Genomic DNA, 16,523 nt, shown 5'->3' with positions numbered 1-16,523 from the left:
CGTTTTCTAATACTCATCCAATCATACACTTGAAACAGAGAAATACACAACATGAAGAGAACGAACCTGTAGCAGCACAATACACACATACCCTAATTGTAGCAAATACAACTTAGAAACAGTAGCAGCACAAGAACAAATCTTTAAACACATTTTTAATAAAGACACACAAGGATGACTAATGGGAGGACAAAAAATAAAAACAAGGGTGTGATGATATAAACTTAGATTAGTATTATTTTGGGAAAACGTCCTGGTTTCCCATGAGAACTATGATATCGTACCAGATGGAGCCCGATCTTTACCCCCGTCCCAGATGGCTCTCCTGAAATTCTTTTCAATCTATATACCCATATATCTGTAATTTACGTTTTGTATCTCCATGAGAATAGAAGATATCATCTATTTCACCATTGCTATAGGTTTAATTGGTTTACTATTTGATTAACCGAGTGACGAAGTTTACAAACCAAAATAAACCTGATTTCGACCCGATTAAAACCTGATTTTGACCCGATTAGAAACATAACCCTCAACCGAGAAATCCCTAAAATCACATTTTAACCTCTTTTTTGTTTTCTCTCGCGACGAACCCTAGAAAATCAAATTTCACCATCGATTTCTCAAATTGAATCGATGGATTTAATAATCCGATCTGGTTTTGGGCAACAAGATGGTATTGGGCAAAGAGATGGTGTTGGAGAACGAGAGTACGATGAAGAAGGAGAGGATCGAGATGAATTTCACGTCGATATGCTTGCTCAGGAATTTACCGATGCTGAAGAGTCGATTCGTCATGATACGTACCCAGAAAGTGACGACGAGGAAGAAGGTCGTGGTCGTGGTGCGGGTCGTGGTCGTGGTGCGGGTCCAGAGAGGGTGTTTACGGATATCGGACGTGGTGATGGAACTTTGTGGAAAGACCAATCCTTCTACAATGGGGTCGCATTCAAGGAGAGTGTCTTGGACTATGCACTACATACTGGTTACAATTTGAAGCAATACAGGTATGACAAAGATAAACTCGGGTTTAGATGTGTTGGGGATAAGGGCAATTGTGAGTGGAAAGTGTTTGCTGCACTTCTTCCAAACGCATCTTTGTGGAAGATTACGAAATACATTGATAAGCATTGTTGTACCCCCAATGGCGAGTGTGAGATGTTTAAGGTCCCAGTCATAGCTAGAATTTTTCTCGATAAGATTAGAGAGGAACCGGATCATTACAAGCCTTTGAGGATTGAACAGATTATCATGGAAAGGTGGAAGATATCCGCTACTAGGCCACAATGTCAAGCTGCTCGGAGAAAGGCTTTGGGATGGATAGAGTATGAGTATGAACAACAGTTTGCACGACTGCGAGATTACCAAGCTGAGATCTTGGAAGCAAATCCAGGGTCTGTTGTGGAGATTGATACAATTAAGAATGATGCTGGTCAAGACGTCTTCAATCGGTTTTATGTTTGTTTCGATGCCCTTAGAAGAACTTGGAAACAGACTTGCCGGCCAATAATAGGAGTTGATGGCGCCTTCTTAAAGGCAAAGATCAAGGGACAGTTGCTTGCTGCATTAGGCAGAGATGCAGACAATGGCATCTATCCAATAGCCTGGTGTGTTGTTCAAGTTGAGAACAAAGACAATTGGTTATGGTTTGTGAAGAGATTGAAGACTGACCTGGATCTAAACGAGGGAGATGGTTACATTTTAGTGTCTGATCGACAAAAGGTATGTATCTAACTAATTTATTATATTGGTTAATAAATGTGAATGCTCTCGTTTTTAATATGTTTGGTTTTTGGTTCTCAATTAGGGGTTGATAAAAGCTGTGGAGTTGGAGTTACCACAAATAGAGCATAGAATGTGTGTTAGACACATCTATGGGAACTTGAAGAAGACTCATCCTTCCAAGAAGCAAATCAAGCCACTCCTCTGGCATATGGCTTGGAGCTATAATGCAAAACAGTTCGGTGAGAGACTGGAACAGATACACGCTTATGACACTTGAGATACACGCTTATGACACTGGTGTATCTCAAGGTGGTGGAGGACTTTCACAAGCCTGAATATTGAAGATTATGGTAGTAGGGGTCTGTTTTTTGGTTTAAGAGACTAGTTGGATCTGTATTTTGGTCGAATAGACTAGTAGGGTTATGTTTTTGGTCTGTGATCATGTTGAGAACATGATTTCAAAACGTTATCATTCTGCTTGTTTTCAGAACATGTGTTCATCATGTTCTGCCTTTTATGAAATGTGGAATGTCTTATCTTATTAAATGCAATAGCAACACCAACAGGAGTTCACACTCAACACCAAAACAAACAAGAGCATAAAGCAGAGCATACAACCGAACAACAATAGATTACAACCGAACAATAGTTTACAATAGCTCATCATACAAGCTTAAACAGAGCAAACAAGATCATAAAACCGAAAACACATACAATTATACTCTTATTCATCCTACATTGCAATTCAGCTTTTGCTTCCAACAAAACTTCTTCAACCCTCTCACAAAGCTCTTTTTCGAACTCCATTTGCATCTTCTCAAATTTCAGCTTCTGTTCTTGCAATGTCTCTATTGTACGCTCTTTCATCTCTTCTTTTACTCTCTCAAATTGAACACCCAATGTTGCTACCTCGTCCAACAATGCCTCATCGACCCACTTAAAGATGTGGTTATCGTTCACAAGCTAACATTATATCATAGAATACAATGAAAATTGATGAGAAGGATTAGGCTCGGATTTGGATTAGGTCGATGTCTACATCAAACAAAGCATAACATAGTACCTTCTTTGCTGCTGCTTCTCGACATCGAAAGTATCTCCGAGAAGGATTAGGCTCGGATTTGGAATTCTTTGCCACGATGTGTTCCCCACACCAGCATCTCTTAGGCACGCCAACGACGAATCCTCTTTGTCGAACATTTGATGAACCACTCGAACCTCCAGAAACGGTACTCATGGTTGCAAAGATCGATTTAAGAATTTTATGCTTTTAGGGTTTGAGGATTTGGGGATTTTAATGGAGTTATAGATGTGTTATAGATGTATCGTCTCGGGTCGGATTATTAACATCAGTCAGGTTTTATTTTTGGTTTTCTATTTGGTATGAACGGTATCGTATCGGTTCACTCTTTAAACCGATAACATCCCGATATATGGGTATATAGATTGAGAAGAATTTCATGAGAGCCATCTGGGACGGGGGTAAAGATCGGGCTCCATCTGGTACGATATCATAGTTCTCATGGGGAACCAGGACGTTTTCCCTATTATTTTCAATATTATTAAAAGTTAGAGATACACATTTGAGGATGTGGAATGGGAATGGTTTAGAGCATACCGATGGGATCTCTTTTATTTTTTTTATAATTAAACATAATAAAAATAAAGTTTTAATCTTATATTTCCAGAGAACTGTGTCTCTGCGAAACAAAAATAAGACCCTCTCAGACTCTCTACGTGTCAAAATATGATTGCTAGCGTTTGTTTTTTTTTGTTTTTTGATTTTTTCTTCATTGGGTTATCTTTCTCTTTCGAAAGAAATAAGTTCAGAGAGAGGGAGAAGAACCGAATTTTCAAATTTGATTCACAACCCATTGGTTGTCAGATAAAATTGATCTGTTCAATTCTGGGTATTAATCCATTGATTTCTGAGGAGAAGACGGCGGAGAGAACGGTGGTAAGAGGGATCGTGGGGAGGAAAAGAGACATAGGAGGAGCAGAGAGAGATAGGGAGAAGGATAAAGAGAGATGGGAGAGAAGGAGCAGTAGCAGATCTCGGAGGTTAGTGACTTTGTTCCTTTCTAGTTTGTATCTGATTTCTCTTTCTGCTTGTACTTGTTAAGGCCGTAGAAAGGTATTAACATTGCTCCATGACTGTCAATTCTCAAGTGAAGGGTTATAAATGTGTACCTGTTTAAGTGATTCCTGTTTCAATGTCATTGACCATGGTTGGGATATGTAGTTCTTGTCTCTAACAATAGTATATGAAATGGCTAGTTTGCTTCCAATTATTTAGTAATGTTGGCTTGGATAGAAACGCTTTGGTATGTCATATTTTGCATATTCAGTTTTCTTCAAGAACTCGATCCTGTCGTGGCTGCAACTCCGATGTCATCATCTGAAGCCGCTAGGTGCAAGAATAGGCCAATGCTGCTGCCGAAATCTGCAATATCTCTTATACATTCCTGTGGATCGACCTCGAATGTAAAAGATGTCTCTGATAACAGCGTTGGCTCTTTCGTGTAGTTGGAGCTGAGACCTTTCTTGTTCCCAAGTGACCGTAGCAGAAAAGCTCTGCAGAGACTTAAAGTGGGTTCAAGGAAATTTGGATGTGTGAGTTATTATTCATCTGTTCTCTCATCAGTGCATCTAATATTCATCCTCTGTGGCTATTAATCTTTTTTTGGGTGCTTAAACAAAACAGGTCTGTGATTCGATTTGATATCGATCCTCAGTCTCTTGAAACAGCAACACTAAATGCAGAGAAGGTAACGTTAAAAAGCTTTTATACAAGATGTTTGTGTATCTTTTGCAAGGGTTGCTTCAGAGTTCTACAATGCTGCTCGCTAGTCTAGTGATTCTCATCACATGAAAATCTGTGCTTAAAGCTTACAAAGTAATCTTGTCTGAAGTATATAGAGTTTTGATTCCTTGTCTAACATATTGCATCTATCATCAGGCTATAGATAGTGCAGATGGATTTCAGAATACTCATCAAAAGAAACAATTTGAATCTGCACAATTTCCCGGAAAAACAAGTAAGATTTTTAGTTTTCTCTCGCTTGAACTTCTTTTATTTTCTCATTTCAGGGAAACGTTCTTCTTAGTCGGAATAACTCGACTTTACTCTTTCAAGAATCAATACAGGTGATGGTTCGCAATACTGCGATATAATGTAAACCATGAGGTCTGATCTAATACTTAACTACCAATTCATGATACTAATGTGCACAGGTGAAAAAATACTCTTTCTGGACCTTACTTCTGATCCATACCTTTTCAAAGGACCAAAAGGAAATAAACAAGTAGGAAACTTAATTAAGCCTTAGTTATTCCAGGAGCTATGAAGATCAAATATATATTTAAGCTTTCATAATGTCATCATGCAGGCAGAAACTTACAGAAAAATGTTCCCAGTCACTGAAGATTACTGGGAAGGAAGGTAAGTTCCTATTAGTTTATAAACTGTAAATTTGGAGTTCTCTGCGCCTAAATGATTTGCTAATTTTCATAATCACCATGTTCTGTTTCTCTTCTATCTAACGACAGTTTTGCTCGAACAAATGCTCTGTGTCTAATTTATCTCGTGGATATCGTACTTACCAAGAAGTCATTTGTAAGTTTTCACTTTCAGGATACATATCTGATTATTAGTTACCACAACTTAGAAAAGCCTGTTAATACTCCTTTCATTGTGTGACGGTTTTAGGAACGGTCTTCAAAAAACGAAAGAGAACTACGGTCACTGAAGAAGCGGATGGAGAAGTATGAATCAGCTAAAGAGGCTGTTTCAGATCCTTTCTTCTCAGATATGTTGATGGACCAAACATCATGAAGCTCCCTCTCTCTTTCATGTGTATATTGTTTGCCTAGCCACTTAAATCAACAGTATTAGCTCTTGCTTCATGATATGATCTATATACCAATCTCAATCTCTTCAAATGTATGCAAAAACTGATATGTTAATTATTTTTTGTATGTGACAATAGTTTAATGGTAGCTTTTGCCTATGCATGCATATACTTTTAAAACCATGAATTCTTTTGAAACCATGAATTCTTTTGAAACCATGAATTCTTTTGAAACCATAGTTTCTAGTTTTATTTTCTTAATATTGCATACATTATATAACCAACATTTATACAATTATAAAATATACTTAAAACACATTTTTAACAAAAAAATATACTATAAGACACCCATATTTAGAGATGACTAATGGAAGGAGAAAAAATAAAAACAATGAGATGAAGATCTAAACTTAGATTAATATTAATTTTAATATTATTAAAATTAGAGACACTAATAAGAGGATGACTAATGGGCATGTTCTAACATTAGTTTGTTAAGTATTAGAGATTTAACGACCAATATATTGTTTACCTGATTAGTTTTAAACATAGAGAATTTTGCACCCACACCCACTTCCTCCCAAACTATTCACCATTACACATACTTTTTACTACTCATATACTTTTCTAAGTTTAATTACATTTTACCCCTCACTCCTTCAAACCCTTTCTATCCAACTAGAACTTGATTTACTACCTTCTCTCCAACTAGAATTCGATTTTTTATTGTTATTTTTACCTAAAATTTTTAAACAGTAAGGTAAATCTAAAATTTAGAATTCAAAAATTTTCAACTTCTTTTCATCTCCCACCACCGATTGTCGTAACCCTAGATCCCCAAATTCTCAATCCCTAACCCCCCAAATTTCTAACCCAATTTTTGAATCCCTAACCCCCAGATTTCTCTAACCCAAATCTTCACCCCTTTCGTCTGTAACCCAAATCGAGTTACTTTCGTCTGTAACACAAATATGCCAATGGCAAATAACCGCCGCATTACTCGATTTTTCAAACCTTCTTCCGATGAACCTTCTTCAAGCGCTTGTCCTGGTAAATCCGGGAATTCATCCGAATCTGCTGACTGGGATGACCTTCTCCCACGTCGCCTGTTCGCTACGGACCGTTACCCCGAAGCTAGGCTTAATGTTTACTCTCGGCCAGATATCCTCACCGCCATACACAAGGTTCTTAAAGGGACTCCGGAATTTGAGAGGATTCTTTCGTCAAGTTTGGGTTCTCTTTTCCGCCTTCGGATTAGTGAGTCCCCTTTCTCTTGTAAGTTACTCCACGCTCTCCTCGTAGGCAGGTTCTGTCCAAAAAAAAAATACAAAATGTGGACTGTGTTTGGTGGATACCCCATGAGATTTTCATTGCGGGAGTTTGGAAGTGTTACTGGTTTACCATGTGGCGAATTTCCTGAAGACTACGACCCCGAAGATGACCCTGTTCCTGATTCTGATGGTGAATGTTACTGGGACAAGTTAATTGGGGAAGATCGGAAGGCTATTCTAGCTGATGTCCACAACACTTTTGAAGACCCTGCCATCACTGATCAAGATCGCAAGCTTCGTCTTGCTCTTCTTCTCATTGTTGATGGTGTACTGATTGCCTCCAGCCAAACCCATAGAACGACGTGGAAGTATGTGGAGATGCTTGAAGACATTGATTCGTTCCTAGCATTTCCTTGGGGTAGAGAATCTTTCTTGAAGACTATTTCCACAATGAGACCTGATTTGAAATCCCAATCAAAAGCAGTGGCTAAAAGAGCTAGACGTCAGGGCAATGTTCTTAAACCGACAGACCCATTACAGAGTTTCACCGAGAAGCTTCAATAGAAGTCGTTTCGTTTGCATGGCTTCCCTCTAGCCCTCCAACTTCTCGCATATCGTAACATCTCTAGCTTACGGTGTAAGATACAAGGGGCTGGTGATCCATGTACCTTCTTGGAATGGGATTCAGTTGACCTTCCTAAGAACAATCTACCTCTAACAGATGTCTTATGTGTAGAGCATTCTTCAGATGTAAGTAATACTTTCATTTTTTTTGACTTTGTACACCATATCCACGTGGATACCATTAACCATATTGTCATTCCACAATCGCATTTATCAGTTAATCCCTATCTTGAAGTTGTTCCACCAGAAGACGGTTAGGGAGACTGGGACGGTGAAGTTAAAGATAAAAGGATTGCACATTTGCAAAGTAAAATTGAGAAAGGGCACATTTTCACAAAAAAAGGAGTGGTCTGTTGGTGATTGTTCTTTGCCTTTGATCTACTTTTCTGAAAAGAAGGGGCCATGTATACACAGGAAGCACATTGTGCCAAGGCATAAAGAAATTTCTTCCAAGCTTCGTGTAAAACAAGATCCACCCAAACCCACTTGCTCAATGTCTAGGAGGCCCCGCGTGATCAACGCAAATACTGACGACGACATGTTGGCTGATTTCAAGGTGTCAGTGGAGAAAGAGTTTCTTTCTTTTAAAGAAGCGACAAAAAGAAACTTTAAGAGGTTAGAAACTGAGAATAAGAAACTTCAAGCTAAGATTAATGCACTCAGATCCCGTAGGCGGTTCAGACTTCGACTTCGTCGCCCCATCGGGTCACTAAAGAAACCTGCTTCTATCCCAAAAGATTCAGCAGCATCCAGTGTTCCCAACAATCTCAGTGTGTCTCCCGACATTGATGTAGATAATGTAACTCTTAGCTCACCACTACCAGCGGCTCACGCATCTCCCACTAAACCAGTTTCTTCTCCTGATGATATTCTACTAAGCGATCACGACTGGGTACAGTATGTCCAGCCGTTTGGTAACAGTGTATGGTTATCTCTAAACCAGATATAAACTGAATCCTACCTCCTAACACTCAACTGTGTATATGATTAACCATTATCCCTTAAACTAATCTCTTTATATAATTATGCAGGAAACTTCAACTGACAACAATCCTCCCACTAACCGGCCTGGAATTCATGATGTTTCCCCTATTTTGGACTCTGATTCTGGTCTCAGACCCGTTTATGACACCGAGTCTAAGGTTAGAGACATTTCAATCTTCCTATAAAACCTACCTATGATTTTATTTTCTAATCATTTTTTTTCGTTACAGCGATCCCCTTTGTATGACACTATCACGAAACCTTCACCGTCCGCTGATCAACCGGTACATACTTCTAACATGTGTAATTTATGCTCTATACCATATTTTTGTTTTGACTCTACAATTTTCCAGTTACAGGCCGGCCAATTATCTCCACATCACATCATGCCTTACACCACATTGTTACAAGATTTCATTGGCAACTCGAATGTTCATCCTCTTCCAGATAATGAATCTCCACATGCCAATCAAGTCTCTCTAACTACTTCCAGCCCTGTCCAGGGGATTGAGGTTTTTAACTACCACTCTTATGAACTTTTGTAACGTACCAAATCAGGACTCTAAGTATTTCTACCTCTGATCATTAACAAACAGAATATTGACGCTGCTAATGTATTGTAAGCCCCTTCTCTTGCGTTGGTTATATTTGGTTATGAGGTTCATAACTACTCAAATTTATCTCTCTTCCTCCTTTTCCTCGTTCCTATACTCATCTTGCTTCTTCAGGTATCTCCCAACGAATCTCCCGTTAATTCCAAGGAACCAGACAGTGACGACGGGCATGTAACAAAAAAAAATTAGCCTTTCCATTTTTAACAATCCACATGGATATCGTTTGTCTTCATTATCTACATGTGCAGCTTCTTATCCACATTTGTTTACTCATCTTTCTTCTTTAGGTCTCTTCTGACGAGGACGACGACGATGCTCCTGTTGATTCCAAGGCAGCTGAAAGCAAGGTTCTACAGGTAACCATTTTTGCAGCCTCTGACTTTTTAGTTCTGCATATGATTAATATTAAGTATCATGCGACCTTAACCACATCGACTACTTATAACTCCCCCATGATTCTTGTTCACAGTCAGGGCTTCAGAATAATGAATCAGGCAGCGAGGACACCGATGTATATCCTTCGGAACCTATTCTACTTTGAGTTACTCAACTATACACGAGTTTTTATCTTACAATCTTTAGTTTGTTCCCTCTATAGACCGATTGTACGCCCACAGAATATGTTACTCTCAGCGATGGTTCTCCTGCACATCCAACAGAAAGGGGTGTTCTCTCTGATAAAGAAGCAATCCTTGTAGCTGTTGTAGTGGATATGCCTGAAATGGAGCCGTCAGGTAACCCTGACTATTTACTTCGTGTTGATAAAAGTTTGGCGTCCTTGATGAAGAAAACACTGAAATCATCTCCAAACACGTATTTTAGCGTACTCAATACCCGCATTTGCTTATGTTTCTCCCAACACACGACAGTAACTTGACAATCTGTTTGTGAACAGGATACGCATTGCCCGTTGTGGATACAAACTTGACAATCTGTCTTTTAAACAGCTCGCGAGGCCTCGGTATTGGGTTAGCACTTTGGTAAGTTTTTCATTTATCGTTTTTCATTTCCCTCGTAAGAACTTTAGCTCTTCTTTTCTAATATTCCCTTTTGCAGTACATGGAAGTTTTAGTTGATCTCCTGCAATCAAAGCTTGCTCATATCCTTTCTATTGAGCGATCCATCTTCCTTTCACCCTGGCTTTGCAACTACCTACAATAGAAGTATAAGTCGTTATGTGCTGCAAAATTAAAGGCTAGAGTAAAGTGGGACAATAAGCTCACACGGAATACACCTGGCTCTCCATCCTAGTGGTTTGAACTTTGGACCATGCTCTTCATTCCCATGAATTGGGGTGACTCTCATTGGGTTGAATTAGTCATCAATCTCCCCAATTGGAGCATCGAGATCATGGATCCTAATGTAACCCTAAACAACGAGGCTAAGGTTGCTGACCATATCGCCCCAATCACAGTGCAGCTACTGTATCTAATCCAGAAATTATGCACGCCTCCCCAAACTCAGCATCATGGAACTATACCATTTACCTGGTCTAGGATTGAAGGTGTTTACGTAAACAAAAGATGTGGTGATTGTGATCCGGTTGCGATGAAGTTTTTAGAAACCGTTGCCACTGGCTTTGGTCTTGAATTCATGTCTACGATCACCGATAAAGCGGTAGACGATTTTAGGGCTCAATACGCCTTGGGCGTGTACAAGGAATTTGTGGCACCCATACACATGTAGTGTGCGTGCCTTTACCTATTCTCATTTAGTCCATGTTTGTAACCAAACCTATCTGTGTTAACTTATCTATCTTACCTTGTAATCCTTACCATGTGAACTGTCCTATGTAAACCTACTAGAACTTGTTATTTCATTTTCTCTTACCATATACACTTATTCACTTATTACCTTATTGTAAATCAATCCATCCATATCTGACCATGTGGATACAGGTCATAATTTCTATAATGATATTGATCTCCCTTGAACTATTCTAACAACAGTACAAATGTATATCATATGATCTGTACAATATCATATGATATGGTAGATCTGATAGCCGCACAATCAATCTGGATACATTCAAGTGGATTTGGTAGCATATTCGTGTTTCTTCTTACTATACGGCTATCATATCTGCCATTTATGTATCCATGTGGATATGGTTTACATATTTAGGGGAAAAGGGGTAAGGGTTAAGGGTAATTGTTCCCGGTTTACTGTGTGAGATTTAGGGTAATTCGTTGGATTGTCTTTAGTGACCATACAAATATTGACATTTAAGATTTTAACAAGTTGTACGACATTAGGTACCCATTCATATAAATCCGGAGATATTGCATATATAGAAAATTAAAATTAAACCAGACATTAGGTATCAACATTGAAAAAAAGGAAATAAGTGCATAAGTACATTAGGTATCCATAGGAGTTTGGTCATGTGGTTATGTTATTACAGTACTAAGAAATTAAACATCTGGGAAACTAACTTCCAGTTTACACCAGTCAATCGGAGGAGGAATTTTGCACTGTGCGACATCGGCCGCCGCTAACTCTCGGGTCTCCTCCAACCTCTTGTGCTCTGCCTCGAAATCGACTAGTTCTTGGCCTAAAATTTGATTAAGCTGGGAGATTTGAGCGTCAATTAATTCAACTTGATGCAGAAGTGCGGTTGCCTCCTCCTTCTTCTTCATATGCTCATGCAGCATATGTAGGATTGTTATGAAGTGATCCTTTGTCTCTGCCTCAACAGTACAAATGTATTTGAGGATTACCGCCGTCCATTTCTTCTCACTCTGAATTGAAGGGCCGACATCTGCTGGAACTTTCACCGGCCATAACTTGATTCTGAAAATGAAAACAACCGAAACCAACGTAGGTTAGAACAAGACGTGAAGTTATATAAAAGAAAACTAACAACTTGAAGAGAAGCAGATTTTTGTAATTGCCTATAGAACTCGGCGTAAAGAGGTGGATGTTAAAGATGTAGGAAGAACTGATGATATTCATTACAGAATGAGAGGATATTTATAGATGAAATGATCGAAGAAGTAGATGAAGAGAAGGCAATTCTCGAAACGACACAATGAATGTAAAGATAACCAAACGTTACAATGAAAGTAGTCGAACCAAATGACACCTTCTAGCTACAATGACTCTAGAAGAACCAAACGATACCTTTTTGGGGCGCATCAGTTGGGCCCACTATACACTGAGCCATCCACCGCTCAATGTCCACTGAATAGTCATCCTGTAATAATCGACCACATTAATTTATTATTCATTGAATATGTTTATCCATGTGGATATGTATCAGTGGTTTACGTATTTAGGGGGTTAAGGGTAAGGGTTAAGTGCAAGGGTTTCTGGTTTAGTGTGTAAGATTTTGGTATTAGCGTTTAGGTTTTCGTGGTTGAGATCCTAAACACCAACTCAAACCCATCCACATTTCCACATTTAGATACTTTGATGACTGTCTAATAATTTATCTAAAAAAATTAGTCTATAGCCACTTTACCATAATGTTAACTTGTATCCACCCATATCTGACCATGTGGATACATGACACATCTTTTATACTGATTACACCCATGGATGACTAACTTATGATAAATACGAAAACATTGCATATGAAAGTTACAACCTTAACAACATCCAACATTCAGAAAGTTCAGCAATAATCTTTCCCAAACAAACAACCTTAAAAACATACCTTAAGATAAGTACATTATATCTCTCGATAGGTAAAAGTAGATACATTCCATGCATCTCTCTCCCTTGTATTCATCAAGCGCGTCATGTTGCGACCAACACTCTGGGAAATCCTCAAATCGCCAAGTCTTCTCGTACGTGCTTTTTTCTGAGGTTCTATTATGTAGATGTGGTACATCAAAGAGTCCGCCATTTTGTCCGCTTGGCCAAACCCGTACTTCTTCCTAAAGTTCCAGTAAACATCCATGTCTAAAGTCCCAACGCAGCTACTCAACATTACCCATAATAGTTCAGCAACTGGGTACACACTCTTAATTGTACCCACCACATCAATAGCCTCATTCAATTGCAGGCATTGAAACGCAAGAAACAAGCTTTTCACATACAAAGCGTACGGATCCTTCTCGTATAGACACATTCCAAAAAAATTGAAGCACACATGCGAAGGCCTTGACCATTTCACAAACTCGGGATCACGATCCAACCTGACAGAAGAAAGTGTTTCCGGAGACAAAGCCGCTACTTTCCTCACACGACCAGCGATTATCCAGTTTTTATGCGTCGACCATCCTGAGCTACCAAACTTACAATTTTAGCAAGTATAGGGGCTGGAATGTGAAGATCTCTTGGCACATCCTCCTGTAGATGGATTAGTAGGTATTATCAACATCGATATTCAATTATATACCCTACAAACTGGCAGATCTGAATTTTAGAATTTCTGAATACTAACCTGCAAATTCAGTTGCACAATAGACTTGCGGATTGGCTCTGCTTCTGGTTCACGGTCACACCTCCGTGTCAAAGCATTATGCGGCCGATGATAATGTTTGTTCCACGTCATACGTGTTCCACCAGTCACGATGTTGTTGAGAGGAAACATGTTTTTCTCACTATGGTGCCTCTGCGTTAACCTATCCTTAAATGTTGATTTCGACGATATATATATTTTTAGATTTGATAGTTGTAAATACACGTGGATGTATAGTGAGAAGTACCAATAATATGCTACCAATCCACGGGAAACTATCCACATGGATACCCAAAAAAACATCAGTAAGGATACTACTAGTCAAACGGAAAGTAATATGTTGAGCGACATCATGTGGGATAACCACTAGTCAATCCACGTTTCAGTTTCCACGAGTGCTTCTAGGGAGTTTTAGGTATCCAATATGTATAGATGAAAGGCCATTATAGTTAGTTTTAGGGAGTTTTCTTGTTTATACATATGCTAAAAAAACCTAGTTTGGTATGTAATAGAAAGTAGCTGAAAATGGTGCCGACATACAAAATAGTATGTGAGAACTGCTCTCATGGTAAATGCTCCCACGGGCCTATAATACGACGAAGACATTTCCCTCATCCTCACAGTGCTCGTACACATTTGAGTGACCGCGAACCAGCGGTTGTCCCTGTCACGGAACCTCTAGTTCGACTGAATCCTGAGGTTTGGTTTTCTTGTCTTTAAACTTAGTTTTGTTACTGTGATGTTATAGATATGGGAGTTTGATTGAGTGAACTTTTTCTCGCTTTTACAGATTACTACACCTATAGATCTTTACATCCCACCACCTATTCTGGCGAAAATTGTGAGTTTGGTAGCTCAGGAAAGCATCAAACATTTGAGGAACTGGCTGATCGCAGGTCATGCAGGTAGAGTAGCAGTTCACTCGTTGGAAACACTATCCTCGGTAAGATTGGATTGCAACTCCGATTTTGTCAAATGGTCAAGACCCTCGTCTGCGTACTATGATTTTTTTGGGTGGTGTTTATATGCCAAGAATCCTTATGCTTTATATGTCAAGAGCTTATTCTTAGCTTTCCAATGTTGTGATTTGAAAGAGGCAATTGCATTGGTGAGTACAATTAAACATGTGTACCCAATTTCTGAGTTGTTGTAGATAATGTTGAAGAGCTTCGAAGGGACTTTGGATATTGATTTTTACTAGGTGTACAAGAAGAAATCTCGTTTTGGTGATGTTGATATGCTTGCTGATTCCCTAATGTACCACATCTACAAGATGCGGCCTAAGCGATGGGGACTTATTCTGGTACCTGGCAATTTGAAGATGTGCCAAGGTGCAGTTTTGACTATGAGGCGCTGCAGGAATTTAATGGGGAGAGGTGTATCAATTGTATCTTCTTCTTCCTATCTAGAGATATAATGCTTTTGTCTTAGTATTGTAACCATTTTTGGCATTAGGAGTTTGCTCTATTTTGCATTTTAAGTCAAGCATACGAGTGTATTGTAATGGAATATTGCCTAAGATGTGTTAAGATCTTGATGTAAGGCCTGATAACTCTGATAATCGAGTTTGAATTTGCTATGTCAGGATAACCTTTATCTAATAGTTGGTACAACCATAATTGATGGATTTTTAGATTATTGTTTCCACATGGATGGACTAATCTTGTCCTTTTATAGGCGATAAATCCAGTATAAGAAGGCAAAAAAGGTGATCTGGATTCAAAATTTTTAATCGGTCAATATGTCCGTCATTGTGTCTTGACTTAGGTGTTGTAGAAGTGATAATTCGAGTTAGTAGGTGTCTTGTCTTAGGTGTTGTCAAAATCATGTAGAGGTAGTACAACCTATTTATGTGGGTGACATATTTGTCCAATAGATATCTATGGGAAACAAAGAAACATTTTTTTATTTTTTTTGTTATTAGGCAAGAATCAGAGGATTACTTTTAATGCCAAAATATAGAAAAATACCCATGTGGACTATTTGTTGTGGATTGTAGTAAGGCATCGCAGAACACGTCATTGGTGGGAAAGTGTGAAAAAATGCATAGGTTTCTGTAGGGAAAAAGTGTCTCTGCGTTAACCCACCCTCAACGACCCATAAATGCGTTCAACTGCAGGGAAATCTGAAACATCCTTACTTACCATCATCACAATAAATTCTCCCTCCCCCCAAAATAACTAAAAACTCATTAGGATATCCACATGGATATAGTTTGAAAAACCATTTCTAAAACAGAGTGTCAGCATCGTAAATCATGACAATAGAGTCCCTCTCCCCCCCCCCCCCCCCTCATTTCTAAAACAAAAGCGTCTATCCACATGAATATAGTTTGATAAACAGATTTCAAAACATAGAGGTGCACAATAATTGCTACGTCTAACGAATCAATCCCTACCTAAGATGGTCACCCTATATAAAGATTATAAACGTTTATACGGTACATACACTATTGTCAAGGAAAAGACTTTGTTGTAAATCATGGCCAATACTAATGTTCATGAGGTTGCTCTTACGGTACCATACTTCTCACGTAGCATCCAATTCTTTTCAAGTCCACTAACATTCATGTAACTTATTGACTTTATATATATACCCCAATTACTTCACAGGTCGAATCCAATCCAGAGTTTCACATGCCACCCGAGTTGCTTGCCAAAGTTGCTTCTTTTTTGGGTGACGACGGTGTGGACGAGTTGAAGAACTTATTATTTGCTGGTAAACAAGGTTTGGACGCTGTTTACTCAAAGGAATGTCTCTCGACCGTGCGACTTGACAAGTCCGAAGATCTATTGTGGATGACATTGCGACACTTGAAATATTATTGTTTCTTCAACAAATGTCTACAAAACACCAACCCGTACGCACTGTGGGCCAATAATAACAGGGCACTCGTTTATGCAGATTTCGTCCATGCTTGTTATAGTTCCCATAGCTGGTCCCACGCATATGCAGAGGGGGATCTACTGATGTAAGATCCATCACCAACGAAGACGAAGAGTAGGCAAGAGAAGACCAACGACTCTTATGCATAATTTCTCAAATT

At 38.9% G+C, this 16,523-nt stretch overlaps 3 protein-coding genes across 7 annotated transcripts; 2 read left to right on the top strand and 1 right to left on the bottom strand.

Annotated features, from left to right (window-relative positions):
* The first annotated feature begins 38 nt into the window (after positions 1-38).
* Positions 39-5,756, top strand: LOC147928598 (serine/threonine-protein kinase haspin homolog). Of its 5 annotated transcripts, XM_087485081.1 has the most exons (9): positions 3,260-3,786; positions 4,074-4,136; positions 4,252-4,338; positions 4,430-4,493; positions 4,816-4,872; positions 4,960-5,030; positions 5,115-5,167; positions 5,275-5,341; positions 5,435-5,756. In XM_087485081.1, exons 7-9 carry the CDS (start codon positions 5,133-5,135, stop codon positions 5,558-5,560), a joined length of 228 nt encoding a protein of 75 aa, XP_087341207.1. In that variant the 5' UTR covers positions 3,260-3,786; positions 4,074-4,136; positions 4,252-4,338; positions 4,430-4,493; positions 4,816-4,872; positions 4,960-5,030; positions 5,115-5,132; the 3' UTR covers positions 5,561-5,756. The 5 variants fall into 5 exon arrangements, with proteins under 5 accessions (XP_087341204.1, XP_087341207.1, XP_087341205.1 ...); XM_087485078.1 differs by adding an exon at positions 39-232 and having other exon boundaries at positions 3,260-4,338; positions 4,685-4,872; XM_087485079.1 differs by having other exon boundaries at positions 4,074-4,338; positions 4,685-4,872.
* Positions 230-2,271, top strand: LOC147928599 (uncharacterized). The gene is made up of 2 exons (XM_087485075.1): positions 230-1,722; positions 1,808-2,271. The coding sequence occupies exons 1-2, from the start codon at positions 637-639 to the stop codon at positions 2,000-2,002; spliced, it is 1,281 nt and encodes a 426-aa protein (XP_087341201.1). The 5' UTR covers positions 230-636; the 3' UTR covers positions 2,003-2,271.
* Positions 2,340-3,273, bottom strand: LOC104742161 (uncharacterized protein At4g04775-like). Its single transcript, XM_010463134.3, has 2 exons — positions 2,789-3,273; positions 2,340-2,688 (listed from the first exon to the last, which is right to left on the bottom strand). The coding sequence occupies exons 1-2, from the start codon at positions 2,960-2,962 to the stop codon at positions 2,389-2,391; spliced, it is 474 nt and encodes a 157-aa protein (XP_010461436.1). The 5' UTR covers positions 2,963-3,273; the 3' UTR covers positions 2,340-2,388.
* Positions 5,757-16,523: the final 10,767 nt, after the last annotated feature.

This window comes from Camelina sativa, chromosome 14 (assembly GCF_030686135.1).
Source record: "Camelina sativa cultivar CO46 ecotype springtype chromosome 14, ASM3068613v1".
Taxonomy (NCBI): domain Eukaryota; kingdom Viridiplantae; phylum Streptophyta; class Magnoliopsida; order Brassicales; family Brassicaceae; genus Camelina; species Camelina sativa.
The sequence above is the reverse complement of the archived record's forward strand: the minus strand, read 5'-3'. Positions and strand labels throughout refer to the sequence as shown.

Bases quoted from the DNA above. Each gene is read 5' to 3' on its own strand.
- LOC104742161 (XM_010463134.3), bottom strand. From the start codon at position 2,962: ATGAGTACCGTTTCTGGAGGTTCGAGTGGTTCATCAAATGTTCGACAA. The intron at 2,689-2,788 runs GTACTATGTTAT...ATATAATGTTAG, and splicing joins GAGAAGCAGCAGCAAAGAAG to CTTGTGAACGATAACCACAT.
- LOC147928599 (XM_087485075.1), top strand. From the start codon at position 637: ATGGATTTAATAATCCGATCTGGTTTTGGGCAACAAGATGGTATTGGG. The intron at 1,723-1,807 runs GTATGTATCTAA...GTTCTCAATTAG, and splicing joins TAGTGTCTGATCGACAAAAG to GGGTTGATAAAAGCTGTGGA.
- LOC147928598 (XM_087485078.1), top strand. From the start codon at position 5,133: ATGTTCCCAGTCACTGAAGATTACTGGGAAGGAAG. The intron at 5,168-5,274 runs GTAAGTTCCTAT...ATCTAACGACAG, and splicing joins GAAGATTACTGGGAAGGAAG to TTTTGCTCGAACAAATGCTC. The intron at 5,342-5,434 runs GTAAGTTTTCAC...TGACGGTTTTAG, and splicing joins TACTTACCAAGAAGTCATTT to GAACGGTCTTCAAAAAACGA.